The sequence below is a fragment of the Petaurus breviceps genome, unplaced genomic scaffold, assembly GCF_028583685.1.
Source record: "Petaurus breviceps papuanus isolate PSGF00001 unplaced genomic scaffold, PetGlider_PUasm1.0 90574, whole genome shotgun sequence".
Taxonomy (NCBI): Eukaryota; Metazoa; Chordata; class Mammalia; order Diprotodontia; family Petauridae; genus Petaurus; species Petaurus breviceps.
Window position 1 is genome coordinate 4,683,649 of NW_027187277.1, and position 15,028 is coordinate 4,698,676.

At 38.4% G+C, this 15,028-nt stretch overlaps 1 protein-coding gene across 6 annotated transcripts in view; it reads left to right on the forward strand.

Annotated features, from left to right (window-relative positions):
- Nucleotides 1-15,028, forward strand: part of SH3KBP1 (SH3 domain containing kinase binding protein 1) — a 472,618-nt gene that overhangs the window by 225,856 nt on the left and 231,734 nt on the right. For all 6 annotated transcript variants that reach the window (XM_069063466.1, XM_069063459.1, XM_069063456.1 and 3 more), the window contains one exon: nucleotides 6,565-6,668. In XM_069063466.1, the coding sequence (XP_068919567.1) occupies nucleotides 6,565-6,668 (104 nt within the window). The remainder of the gene's footprint in view (nucleotides 1-6,564; nucleotides 6,669-15,028) is intronic.

The window sequence follows — 15,028 nt, forward strand, 5'->3', positions numbered from 1 at the left end:
ACATCTCATGTATGAGTAAGTTTCCATTTTCCTGGTCCCTCAAGGAAAGCTGATGCTCTAAAACTTTGTCCAATGACCGTAAATCTTCTTTGAGTCCCTGGAATGTTTTCAGGTCTTTCTCCAACACAGAGAGTTGGCGTGTGAGCAGTGTAATTGCTTTGTTGCTAGGCCCCGAAGCTGCTTTCACCCACTTCTTTAGGAGTCACACATCCCTTTTCCTTTGACATTTGTGTCATCTTGGTTTTGGTCATACTTTTGCTCAGGGTGGTAAGATGTAGGTTTGCTGTTGGTTGCAGCTGTTATTGCTTCTGGCAGCTGCTATCTAGATAGATCTTGATGTTATTTAGGTCAAAGGATGAAGTCATAGCTTTTCTGTTATGAGTGGCTGGTGGCACACAGTGGGTACAGTGTGAGGCCTGAGTTCAAATGCTGCCTCAGATTCTTGCTAACTGTGTGGCCTAAGGCATGTCAGTTAATCCTTGTTTGCCTCAGTGTCCCCATCTGTCAAATGAGGATGATAACAGCATCTACTTCCCAGGGTTCTTGTGAAGTATGAGATCATATTTGTAAAGTCCTTAGCACAGTGCCTGACACATAGTAAGGGCTATATAAATGTTACCTGTTATTATTATTAATAATTATTATTAATTATTCTTAGAGCTAGAAGAGTATTTAATGATCTTAGTCTAATCCTCTCATTTCACAGCTAAGGAAACTGAGTCTTAGAAAGAGAAAATGATTTGCCAAAGTTCACTTAGCTTATGAAGTAGCAGAGATGGAAAGTGACCCCCTAGTTTTCCCTTGGTTTTTCCAGGACATTGTACCTCCTCATAAGTGTATTTTTTTTCTGTGAATGATTCTGTCTCACATATGTAGACTCCTGGATACCTTTCCTTTTCGTGCTGTTTTTTCTGATTTTAAGAGATTCAGGGTCTAGTTAGGGCATGACAAATAACTCTTAGTAAAAACAGTAGACCTTTATTATATAATGTTAGGGTGTACTTGGTGGGGGAACTAGGATAATTCTTGTGATATCCTTTTTCCTTGTAATGGTGAGACGTGACCTATCACTGAATAGTGTAGGTGAAGGAAATGACTTGATCCACAATATAATGGAATCATATAGTAGTAAGGAAGTGTCCTTCAGAAGAGATGGTAGCCAGGCGTGGTGTTGAGTGCCAGGTTTTGAGTCAGAAGACATTGGTTAGAATCTTGGTTTGCTGTCTGTGTGACCTTGGGTAAATCACTTTTAACTTCGCTGGGCCTTAGTTCTTTATTAAATATGGCAGTTGGAAGCAATTTATTAAATGTCTTCTAAGCAGTTAAATTAAATAAACGTTTATTAAATGCTTATTATGTGCCAGGTACCATGACTGTGTTCTGAGCATACAAAGAAAGGCAAAAATATATTTACTGCTCTCAAGAAGCTGGTATTATAATAGAGGGAAACAATATACAAATATGTGTATGTAAAAGAAATATGCAGTGAAAATGGAAGATCATCTTGGAGAGAAGACATAGGTAGTATGAGGGACCAGAGAAGGAGTAGATTTGAGCCAACTTAAAGGAAACTTGGAGGCAGAGGTGAAGAGTGAGAGCATTCCAGGCATAGTGACTGCCAGCAAACTGGCATGGTGTTGGGAGATGAAGTGGTTTTTTTTGAAGGTCAATGTTGCTGGACTGTAGAACATGTGGAAAAGAGTATAGTGTAAGAAGAAATGTTACAAGACTGGAAAGATAGGAAGGGGCCAAGTTATTGTGAGAAATGATTTTATTTATATTGTAAATATATATTATAAATTATAAATATATTATAATATAATTATAATATAAATATATTATAAATTATAAATATATATTATAAATTATATTTAATAATTAATTATTGTATCAGGACCACATTTTTCCCCTTTTCTACTTTTTCATCCATAAATAACAAGTGTGGGAAATTTCTCTTAGAGATTTGCCAAGGACAAGATCTAATCAGACAGCAAAAGAAATTCTGAGTTTGGATTAATGGGTGTATTCCTACTTATTGTGTTTGCTCAGACAGATCCTGGGAAAATGTTGATTCTCCCAATAATCAAGATAGGTGATACAGAGATCAAAGTCTCTTTAATCAAGATTTGAGTTTTCTAAGTCAAGTACCCCATGATAGCCTACCTCCCATTTGATTAACCATTCAGAGTTGAGTAGGCACCCCTTGGTGCCTACTGTATTCCCTTGTGAATACCTCCTCTTTGAAAGGCATATAAACTGTGACCCCACCCCCAACAGGGGTCTTTGGTCTAAGAAATATGGCCAAATGACCCTCCTTTTATTAATAACCTGCTGGCCAGAAACTGTCTCTCAAACTTTTTGAATGTCACATTATGGAGGCCATTCATTACCAAATGGAAGACTTTATATTTGATTTTTGATTACCTGGAGGTAATTAGGGCTTATGATCCTGTAAAAATGGAGGATTATAACTGTATCTGACTTTCCACTTTGGACAGAAGGCAGGAAGTGGTACATCATCTGCTCCAGACACATTCATGTCCTCATTGATGTTTTTGCCATTGGGTCTATTGGCAAGAAAGCATCTTTAGAGTTGTACTGTTGGATGTTTCCACTTTCTTACTTATTACAGTTAGTTGATTTCTTGCTTAGGGATGAAGAGATTGAAATATTGAATGTCAGTGTCAGGAGAGAATCACCACATTGTCACATCAGGAAGGAACCTTTAGACATCATGTAATTGTCTAATTATATAACAGCCTCAGAAAAGTTTGGTGACTTATTCAGGGTCACACAACTAGCCAGGCTGGGATTTAGACCTAGGTTTTCTGGGTCTCGGTCCCAGGCTCTTCCTGATATCTCCAGATATACATACAGCCTACTGGTGGGTCAGTATGTCTCAAGTTTCTTCCTCCTCCATTCAGCCTAAATGATTTTCTTAAAGCTCAGATCTGATCATGTCACTACCCTACTCAATAAACTCCTCTGGCTTCTCATTGACTCCAGGAGCAAATAGAAAATGCTCTATTTGGCATTCAGAGCACTTCCAAACCTCGCCATCTCCTACCTTTCCCATTGTCTTTCACCTTACTCCCTCACACATACTCTTTGGTCCAGTGACCCTGGCCTCCAGGCTGTTCCATGAACAAGACAGTCCTCCATTCTGGGCATTCTCCCTAGCTGTCCCCCAAGCCTGGAAGGCTCTTCCTCCTCTGCTCTGACCACTGACCTCCCTGGCTTTCTCCCAACTAAAATCCCATTTGCTACTGGTAGTCTTCCTCATCCTCTCTTAATTCTAGTGGCTTCCCTCTCTTTAATTATTTCCCATTTATCCTGTATAGCTTGCTTTGTACATATTTGTTTACGTATTGTCTTCTTGGTTAGACTGTAAGCTCCTTGAGAGCAGGGACTGTCTTTTGACTCTTTTTGCATCCCCAGTGCTCAGCACATTGTAGGCACTTCCTAAATATTTATTGATGGGTTGCTATCCCAATTATAAATAAATTATTTATGCTTCCCCTCCATTTCATTTCATCTGTTAAGATCTGCTTTTCTTTAGGAACAAAATTCAGACAGAGGAAAATGGAAAGAAGAGAATTAGGCTACCAACAGAATAGCATCCAAAGAAGCTTTTGAGAAATATTGATTAGCCTGGCATAGTGACAGAACAGATTGGCCTTTTTTCTTCCTGGTGCCATGCTGTTTGCAGACCCTAATATACCCAGCAGGGAGCTATTATTGCTGCTGAATATGAATTTCCTTTCCTTAGGGCACCCCCCTCCACATCCCCAGTGTGTTTCCCTACAGGCAATCCACATATTTTTAAAACTGTTTTGAATGTTTCTTTTGTCATCTTCACCTTGAGCCATCATGAATGTTATGGACCAATAATGGAGAGGGATAGGGTTAGGGCGACTTATGGTGAAATGAACTTCTCAGAAGTTACTCCCTCTTCCTCTTGGCTTTGACCTTCTGTCTCCTGTTAACCAGAAAAATAAAATCACAAGTCCTCAAGACATGTATTCAGCTCTGCCTAGCCTGTCCCAGCTCTGTGGCTCTTAAACTCTTTCTCTGTAACCACCTGCATGCATGCTGAGACACACGTGTTCTTTCATCCGTGAGACAGATATGCACTGCGGTGGCCCCAATGGCTGCGGCTGCTCTCCAGCTGCCTTGGTGTCTGCTCGCCTTTCTGCAGAAGACATCAAGGCTTCCTCTGTATTGGTTCTGAGAGCAGGAGCTTCCTGGGCCAGTTTCCGTTGAGCAAACACTTATGAAGAACCCACTTGGTGTGTGTGTGTGTGTGTGTGTGTGTGTGTGTGTGTTGAGGATAGACAAGAAATGAAAGTCCCCTGCCCTCAGAGGGCTTACAGTTTAGCAAAGGTATAAGTCATGTACTTCCAATCTCTCTTTCCTTTTTTCATGATCCTCATAAGAACCCTGTGATGAAGTATTATAGGGAGGGTACTTGCCTTTTTTGTGTGTCAAGCAAGGGCTCCTTTGGCAGTCTGATAAAACCTATGGACCCCTTCTCAGAAGCATGTTTTTAAATGCACAAAACATTATACATAGAATTGCAAAAGAAACCAATTATATTGAATTATAGCTATCAAAATATTTTTTAAACACCCAATTCATGGGCTTCAGATTAAGAACCCTTAGACTGTAAGTATTATTACCTCTGTATTGGACTTATTGATCTCCAAGGTCATTTCCAGCTGTAAGTCTGTGATCCTATATGCAGGCATAAACAGTATAAAAATAAGATCATTGAATCACAGATTCAGAATTGGAAGGGACCTGCAGATATCTAGTCCAAACTAAATTTTTTAACAAATGAAGAAACTGAGGCATATTAGAGATGTTGACCAAAGAGACATACATAATTATTCAATGTCAGAGGCAGGATTTGCACAAAGGCATGACTTGAGTCATGTGTGTGCTTTTATTATTTGGATTATGGAAATTGCTGTGAGTGGATTAAAGGTAAGGAAGAATTTCAGTGGAAGGGAAAGTAAATTATCTTGTGGTTAGTTTTATGTTCTGTTACTGCTTTAGTGAAGTATAGACTGTATTTTGTTCTGTTTTGTTTTTACCTTGATTTGAGTCATATGATTCTGGGGATTTGTATGACAAATATGGTTTTAAAAATTACTGTTGGCTACAGTTCTAATGGGTTATGAATGGGTTAGTCTTCACACACCTCCTTCCTCCCCAAAAGTAGGTCAGTTTTTCCTTTTGTCTTGTGAAATTCGCCCTGTCCAGTCTCAAGTATTTGAATCAGACCATTCTTTTCTAAAATTTTCCCTTCTCTTTTAATAGTATTGTATTTTTCCAATTAAATGTAAAGATAGTTTCAAACATTCATTTTTATAAGATTTTGAGTTCTAAATTTTTCTCCCTCCTTTTCTTCTCTCTCCCCTCCTCAAGACAGTAAGCAATCTAATATAGGTTATCCATGTGCAGTCATGTTAAACGTATTTCCACATTAGTCAGGTTGTGAAGAAGAATCAGAACAAAAGGGGAAAACTACAAGAAAGAAAAAAACAAAATACAACAAAAAAGTGAAAATATTATGCTTTGACCAGCGTTCAGACTCCATAGTTCTTTCTTTGCATGTGGAAAGCATTTTCCATTATGAGTCTTTTGGAATCATCTTGGATCATTGTATTGCTTAGATGAGCTAAGTCTATCATAATTGATCATTGAACAATGTTGTTGTTCTACTGGCTCTGCTCCCTTCATTCAGCATCAGTTCATGTAGGACTTTCCAGGTTTTTCTGAAACCTGCCTGCTCAGCATTTCTTATAGAGCAATACTATCCTATTACATTCATATACCACAGTTGTTCAGCCATTTCCCAGTTGATGGACATTTCCTCAATTTCTAATTCTTTGGCACCAACAAAAAGAGCTGCTATAAATATTTTTGTACATGTAGGTTCTTTTCCCTTTTTCATTATCTCTTTAGGATACAGACCTAATGGTGGTATTGTTGGATAAAAGGGTATGCACAGTTTTTATAGCCCTTCAGGCAGTGTTCCAAATTGTTCTCCATAATAGTTGGATCAGTTCACAACTCCACCAGCAATGCATTAGTGTCCCAATTTTCCCACATCTTATCCAACAGTTATCATTTTCCTATTCTGTGAATCAGATCATTCTTACTTCTAGGCCATATTACATCAGTTTAAAAAATACTTTGTAAAATAGCATAGACAGCACCAAGTCCCCAGAGTGCCTAGGGTTTGGGGTTTTAGGTTTCTCCTACAATTTGATAAGTTCTTCATATTCATTCCTACCTGACCCAGCAGCTTTTGTTGTAAAACATTTTTTTTAAAAATTAAATTTTTTTTTAAGTGAAGCATTGCCTTGTTCATTCCTAAGAGATCAATGCTGGTGCATGCCTAGCCATTTTCCAAAGATAGTAACCAAGATTTGTGAGGTTAATCCATTCTTGGGAAGTTTTATTTATTTAGGGATTTTTAATTTTTAAAAAATTTATGTATTTATTTATTTTTGCAAAGACCTTATCTAAATATCTTTTGTTTTTCCCCCTGTCTAGAACGCAATCGAAGGAGAAGATGTCAGGTAGCCTTTAGTTACCTGCCGCAGAATGATGATGAACTAGAATTGAAAGTTGGTGACATCATAGAGGTGGTAGGAGAGGTAAGCAATTTTTTATGTAGTATTATATGATACAGATATTCCTAGTTCTTAGAAGTGTAGGTTTCTAGAATCTCGTCCACATGAACCTCTTTGATTGTATCCTAGCCGACAAATCCACAAGGAGCCAGTTGTGGAATCGTTATTTTAAGGGGGGGAGGAGGACTTAGTGGGAAGCTAGTTGGCACAATGTTATGAGATTTAGAGTCAGGAAGACTTATTTTCCTGAGTTCAGATATAGCCTCAGACACTTATTAATTGTGTGACCCTGGGCAGGTCATTTAACCCTGCTTGCCTCAATTTGCTCATCTGTAAAATGAGTTGGAGAAGGAAATGGCAAATCTCTCCAATATTTTTGCCAAGAAATGCCAAATGAGGTCATGAAGAGTCAGACAGGACTGAATTTAGGGCTGATGGGTGGTGTAGTAGATAGAGTGCTGGGTCTAGAGTCATTAAAAGGTCAATTTCTTGAGAACACAGACTATTCATTTTTGTCTTTGTATTATTCCCAGCAGCAAACATACTGCCTAGCACATAGAAGGTGCCTGTTAAATGCTTGTTGAATTTAGTTGATTTGAACTAGATGACCTTTAAGATTTGGGGATAGGGAGGTATGTATGGTATGTAAAGAGTGAAAAGAGAGACAATAAGTTCTGAATGGATACCTGTCCTAAAATTTAGACCCTAAATGAACCGGGTCTATAGAAGGAAGCATGTATTTTCAGTCATAGCCAAGATGTTCTTTTGTTTTTCCCTTGTGGTTTCAAGTTTTTCTATTTTGTTGATTATTTTTCTATATAATGCAGAAATAATTTGTTACAAGGAAATGGTGAGTGGGGGAGGCCAAGCAATGTGGGGTGATAGATTATTTAAAAAGGAAAGTAACATCAATAAGTTTTTTTTTTAAGTAATTTTTAAGTAATTTTTTTAAGTAACTTGCCCAAGCTTACACAGCCAGTTATTTCTGGGTGTGGTGGTAAGTATCTGAGCCAAGATTTGATCCCAGGTCATCCCGACTCTGGGGCCGGTGCTCTTACTCGCTGAGCCACCTGGCCGCCCCAATAAATTGTTTTTTAAAATGTGAAAAGTGAAGCTTCTTATTCTTTAAAATAGATTTTAGGAAATGAATAAATTCTTAAATTGCTTAAAAAATTATCCTTAATTTGCCATTTAAAGTTTAACCTAATATAAAGTTTTCATGTATATCAGGTTTGGAAAGTTTTCATAAGCATTTTTGCTTTGACTTAAAATTCTTAGATTCTTATCAACATAGTTGCTTCAGGAAACTAGGAAACTCAAGTGAAGTTACTAACTTGTAAAGTGTAAAATTTATATTTTGATATATGAGAAGATGTAAATGGGTAAATCTGTTTGCCATTTGTCTTGATTTTTAAGGGGTAATGGTAGTAGGGCCTTCTTTCCTTTGGTAGAATGGTTAGGTTTTTGATCAGTGACTTGTGGGCTCCTCTCACAAGTGAGGGGAAAAAATTAGCCAAACAATTGGGGCTTGGTTAGTTATTGTTTAAACATGTTTGGAATAACTCACTTTCCTTCTTTTTTTATATCAACATAAGGAATCTCACCTTTCACATTTTTTTTGAGAGGGGAGGTCAGGGCAATTGGAGTTAAGTGAGTTTCCCAAGGTCACACAGCTAGTAAGTGTTAAGTGTCAGAGGCCATATTTGAATTCAGGTCCTCCTGACTCCAGGGCTGGTGCTCTATTCATTGTGCCACCTAGCTGCCCCACCTTTCACATTTTAAAAAATTTATTTCATTGACTTCTAAAAATTGTCAGTCACTCTCATCAAATGTACAGGATTAAAAAATGAATGTTTATTTTCCAGAAAGTGGCTATTTGGAAATAGACCTTTTACCTAATGTGACTCAATCACAGAGTTGAGCCGTTTCCTTCTCTGTAAAATGGGGATAATAATTCTTGTACTCCCTAAGAGACTGTTGTTGACATCTAATAAGACCTATGGAAAATGCTTTATAAACATGAAAGAGTTGGGATATTATTCACAATAAAGAAATCAACTGTGTCTTTTAAAGATTTCAGCAAGATTTTGGTAACTTTTAGTTCAGGTCTTTCCTGAGAGTTTAAGATTGCAGCAAGTAAATTTATAAAAATTGGAATTGATTTGTAAGAATACCAAGCTGAATTCATTAGTCTGTGTGCTTTTTTTCTTTTTAACTCCTCTGAGTCCTCGATGCCATCAGATTTGTCCTTGAACTGATAAAGAAAGCTATAGCATTGGTTTCTCCTCCTTACCACTTGTTGCTCCCCAAGGCAAGGCAAAGAATAAATCCTTTCTTACCCATTTACAACAAGTAGTTGGCATTATAAGCTTTAAATAGCTAATCAGGGCAATTGTAAACTGGAGCTAACTCAAGGAGTTATCCAAAGAAGTCTAGAAAACAGGGGGTCCACTAGTTCAAGTTCGGAAAAATTAACTCAAACTCTGTGTAACATTTTAATAGGAACACTTCTAAAATATCCTAATATGGAACACCTTGTATATTTAAATTGAGTGACCTTACCATATATTTTGTAGGAATTTTAGATATCTCTCCATGAAGGTGGCTCTCTGGTTGGTAGGAATTTATCATGATTGAGAAACTCATAGGATCATAACTCTAATTCACCAGTCCTATCTTAGTCCCCTGCCCCATCTTGGCATGGTCAGACCCTTGCTTCTTGAAGACTGTGTCAATGGAGAAGAAGCATTTGTGTTTAGTTAAGCTCTATGAAGCTTATTACCAGAAAAATCAGTCCCCACAGTATGATTATTTTTTCTTTTTTGCCATAACAACACAGAAGATGTATGTGTATGTTTGTGTGTGTATGTGTGGGGGGATGAAGCCAGTACTGATGAAATTATAGCATTAAGTTTATTGCCTACAAATGACAGTTTCCTTAGGTACCAGAATGAACAGGGGAGTCAAGGAATGTTAGGAAAACAACAATTCAGACAGAACCAGACTGTGTAAGAGAATTTTAGTAAATTTGGTCTTTTATATTATGCTGTATCTTGAGACACTGAAAACTGCCTTTAAAACTTCAGTGACTTTTCTCTTGAGATCAGGAAAAAATGACTTTAAAAATTTTTTTATATTGCAACTTTGCTCTAAAGAATATGTCATTGTTATTCTTTTAGAGTCATCTGATTTTAACTAGGTGAAAATATGGTTTTTGTTTAGCTAGGTTTACTTATCCTATTTCCTATTTTGTCATTTTTTTATCATGGGTATTTTGCAGAATTTAAGCTATAAATGCTAATTTATATTGCTGGTAGTTTTTCTAATATGTTTTTCTGGTGTTTTTTTTTCCTTTTTTTTCCAGGGTGTCCCAAAAGTCTTAGGTTTTAGCCACTAAAATTTTTAGAACACCCTGTATATTTGTACTGAATATCCTTACCATTTATTTTGCAGGAATTTTAGCTATCTAATTGATTCCTCTCTCCAAGAAGGTGGCTCTCTGGTTGGTAGGAATTTATCATTATTGAGAAACTCATAGGATCATATATTTAGAACTGGAAGGGCCCCTAAAGACCATCTAGTACAACCTCTTTGTTTTCTAGGTGATGGCTGAAGCACAGAGAAAGTAATGATGTAGCTTGCAAGGATCTGATGCAGGATTTGGACTTAGGTCTTACTCAAAGTCTAGTGCCCAATCCCCCGTAAAATTCTGCCATGTCTAATACAATCATAGGCACTGAGTGTTCTGGATGTTAGCAAAACTAGGCTATAATCCGAGTCTATTTGAGCTGTGAGACCTCGGTAAATCGCTTAACTTCTTTAGGGTCAGTTTCCCTCATCTATTATATAAGCACAGTGAGCTAGATAATTCCTCAGTTCTCACATTCTTCAGTTATTTGATTCTTCTTATCTGAAAAAGGGTAGTTTGAGATTAAGGATAATTTATCTCAAAACTCCTCTTACTTGAATCACAAGTAAAGACTTGGGAGAGGCAGGAGGGGAAGCCCTGACATAGCTTCTGTAATACAGTATTCTGGCCAGAACTTTCTGGCATAGTTGGTGTAACTCAGAAGGCAGTTAGTGTCATATCCATCAAACTTATGATGTAGGATGCTGTGTATCTCACCCCATGTACAGCATATACTTGATTGTACAGTCTAATCTCCCCTTAGCACATCCAGTGGGGGTAATAATATATCTCTCGTCATTTTCCCATTTGTTACTGTGCACAGACTGTGGTGTCACAGCTGTATTGACAGCTTGAGGGTATTGCTTAAGTGAAGATATATTTTGTTTTCCCAGTAGGCAGCCCAAAGAGCCAGTATATCAAGAGTGCTTCCCTGAGGTATTTCTGACTTGAGGTGCTTATTACTAGTCACATGGAGTTAGGGAGATGTGGGGAGGAGTGGGGAGATCTTTTGGAGACATATAAGCAGAACTGTATTGGTCTGTACAGTATTGTGAGAGCATTAGGGGATTATTTCAGGGCCTTCCTTGGTTTGTGTCCATAAGAAATCCTTGATTCTCTTGTACCTAGGCTGTGATTTGAGAGAAATGGAAGGTAATTTTATGGTTCATTTATCTAGGACTAGAAAAAAGGGCCCCTCCATGTAAATCTCCTAAGAATTTTGCTATTAGATTTGTAACTGATTTTACTGGCTCCTTTCATCCTAAAATAAGCAGCTCTAATGAATAATATATCTTAATGGGATTGACCTGGACATGTGGCATTATTTAAAACTGGTTTAGATTTGTCTAAATTTGTCTTAAGACAGTTCTTCAAACTTCTTAAACAAGGTTGTTTAGAATTTTCTCTAAAAAATATGGTACAGTCAACCAATTAATTAAACATTTGTTAAATACTTACTATGTGGGGGTGGCTAGGTGGTGCAGTGAATAGAGCACTGGCCCTGGATTCAGGAGGACCTGAGTTCAAATCCAACCTCAGACACTTAATACTTGCTAGCCATGTGACCTTGGGCAAGTCAACCCCAATTGCCCTGCCCTCCCCCTCCAAAAAAAAAGTCAAAAATAGATCACTGGCCCTGAAGTCAGGAGGACCTGAGTTCAAATCTGGCCTCAGACACTTAATACTTACTAACTGTGTGACCTTGGGCTTAACCCTAATTAACCCCACTTAATAACCCCAATTGCCTTGCCTTCCCCTCTCCAAAAAAAAAGTCAACAACAAATACCTACTATATTCCAAGTGCATCTGTCTATAAAAATATATTTATCCTCATATTCACAGAGCAGAGAGTAGTTTACTGATAAATACTATTCTGCAGCACTAAATTTAGTTTTTTCTTATCCTTAAATATCTAATAATGAATATAATATCCCTATTGGTCACTGGTGACAGAGATTGGTCATATGTTACATGTACTTCCTATGGGATATTTAACAGTGAGTTTACACTATCTATAGCAGGCCTGCACAGTGTATAGACCATGGGCCATTTGAGGCTTGCCAGAGTGACTACAGATGGCATGTTGTGCAGGCCTGTATTACATCCTCTACATTTTTTCGTGAGCTGCCCAAAATCCTTTGGTGGGTTACAAACAGCATTCAGGCCAAATGTTGTGCAGGCCTGCTCTGTAGAGTTTTAGGCTTTACAAGGAGCTTTCTTCACAACCACACCATTGTGTTATTAGCATATGTTTAAAGGCCTCCTTGCCATCCTATTTCCTGCTCCCTGTTCCTCCTTCCCTCATCTGCCTCTCCTAGGCTGGATGACACCTTAAATTTCACAGGAAGAGACAATAAGCTTTTACCATGTGACAGAGACTTCACTCTGACCTGAACATATAATGAAAGGCAAAATCAGGTCCTTCCCTAAGAGAGTTCATGTTCTAAAGGAGGAGGCAACATTTAAATGATGAGATGAAATCAGTTCTGTCATAACAGGACGTATGAATACTTAAAAATCACCATGCTACTCAAAATTGTGCAGACAGGGCTTATGAGGGAAATGGGGTGAAGGGCACAACACTTAAAAATTTCATCAGCAACAAATTAAAAAGAAGACAGGAGCCTGATAAAAGTGGTAGCCCAGTTTTACACATGTTAAGTGGTTAAGAAATACATAAATTCTACTATAAATAGTGGCAGTGTCTACATCTTTAGTCTACTACTCTGCCTGTAGCTAGGTTTCCACAGGGCCAAGGCTGACAAAGTTGACTTGCTTTTGGGGAGACAGAATCTTCAGTGGGCAGCTGCTCCAGGCCCAAGCCACAACAGAAGGTGGAGGAGGGGGAGCTAGGCCATCCCTCCATAGCTCCTTATTTTACTGAAGTTATACAGTAAATATGGCACTTGAAAAAGACCTGAAATGTGTTTGTGGAAGTATGCATTAGAAGGATTGTGGCTTACTAGTTTTTGTAAAGTGGTGTAGCTTCTATGTTCTCTTAATGTTTCCCTTTTCAGGTGTACCCAAATTGTTCCCTTATATGTCAGTCATATTAGAACAGTTTTACATTTTCAAAACAGTGTTGTAGCAGAACTGATTGTACATATATATATGTGTGTGTGTATACATATATATGGCATTATATATACATATATACATACAGTATATACATACATATGTATGTACACACATGTAAAGAGTAGATGAAATGTAATCTCAAAGGGGAAGACAGTAAATAGCCCCTGGAAAAAGTAGGAAAGGCCTCCTGTAGAAGGTAGGATTTGAGCCAAAACTTGACAGAAACCAAAGTAATGAGGCAGACAGAGGTAAGGAAGGAGAATAATCAAGACATGGGAGGTGGGGGGGGGGCGTGTAGGGGGAGAGCCAGTGTGAAAATAAGGAGACAGGCGGTGCAGCATCATGTTGGAGGATAAGCACGTAGGGCAGGATTGCTGGGTTCTCATAGTGTGTGGCAAATACTTTGGGAAGAGGCAGCATATTAAATTTCAATAAGATAGTGATATGGTAGAGAGGAAAGATGCAGGATCTAGCGGCAGGAAGACCTGAATTTGAATCCTACCTCAGATCTTCCCTTCAAAAATGATTTTCAGATCTATATGCCCAACTGTAGCCTTTTTCCTGAAATGCAGTTGTGCATCAATCACCAGCTACTTGGATGTCCTGTAAGACATCTTAAACTAAATTTTGCTCAAACCCATGTTAATCTTTCCCCCACCAAACCTTTCTGAGCCTCCCTCTTACTATTGATGGCACTACTCTCACCCCTTCATTCCCCTGGATAAACAACCTCTTTATCCATCCTCAACTCCTCTCTCACCCCACTTATCTAGTCTGTTTCCAGATCTTGTTTCTACCTTCATGATATTTCTTGTATCTATCCCCTTCTTTCCATCCACACACAATTACCACTCTTGTTCACACCTCACCCCTTCTTGCCTGTACTATTTCAGTAGGCTTCTAACTGGTCCGACAGCCACACGACTCCCCTTACGCCAATCCATCCTTCACTCAGTTGATTTTTCTAAATCATAGATAGGTATTACCAAATACTCCTCTGCTCCGTGAGCGCCACTGGCTTCCTATTACCTCTAGGATCACATATAAATTCCTCTAGCATTTAGAGCCCTTTACACCCTGCTCCTTTCCTTTGCAGTCTTCTTACATTATTCCTTTACTCTTTCCCTTTCTCCTCCAACTCTACCAACACAGCCAACTTGCAATTGGATATAACACTCCATCTCCCATTTCTTTGTCATTATCTTTATACCGGTTGTTCTCCATCCCTGGAGTGTTCTACCCCCTAAACTCCAGTTTTCAATTTCTTGGATTTTCCTCAAACCTCGGATCAATCTCTGTCTTCTGAAGCAGTCTTTCTGGGACCCCCAAATGGTAGTGCTGTCTCCACTGAGCTTACCTTCCATACATTCTGTGGATATCTTGTGTATACCTAGTTTATTTATGTGCTACCTTTCCCACTAGAATGTGACCTCCTTAGGGCAAAGGCTGTTTGTGACTTTATTTGTATCCTCAGTGCTGAGCCCAGTGGCTGGCATGGGGTAAATGCTTACTTAATGCTTCTTAATTGAATGAGTAGGTGAACTACTTGACCTCTCTCAGCCTTTGTTTTCACATCTGCTAAATGAACAGAGTGATAGTGCCTACGTCCCAGGGCTGGTTTGTGAGGATCAAATGAGAAGATGAGATAGCATATAAAGGGCTTTGAAAGCATGAAGGTCCTCCATCATTATTAGCTGTCATTAATTATTTATAATTTAGTGTTATTGATTTCATCAGATCCTTTCCTAGGTAAAAGATTAGATACAGGAGAACTGTAGAGCTCAAAGAACACAGGCATGGGATCCTGGACTGTGACTGAAGAGTAAGAGGAGAGGGAAGGCATGGAAGGGAAGGGGAGGAGTCAGGAAATGAAATAGGAGAGAGAGGCAAGAGAGAC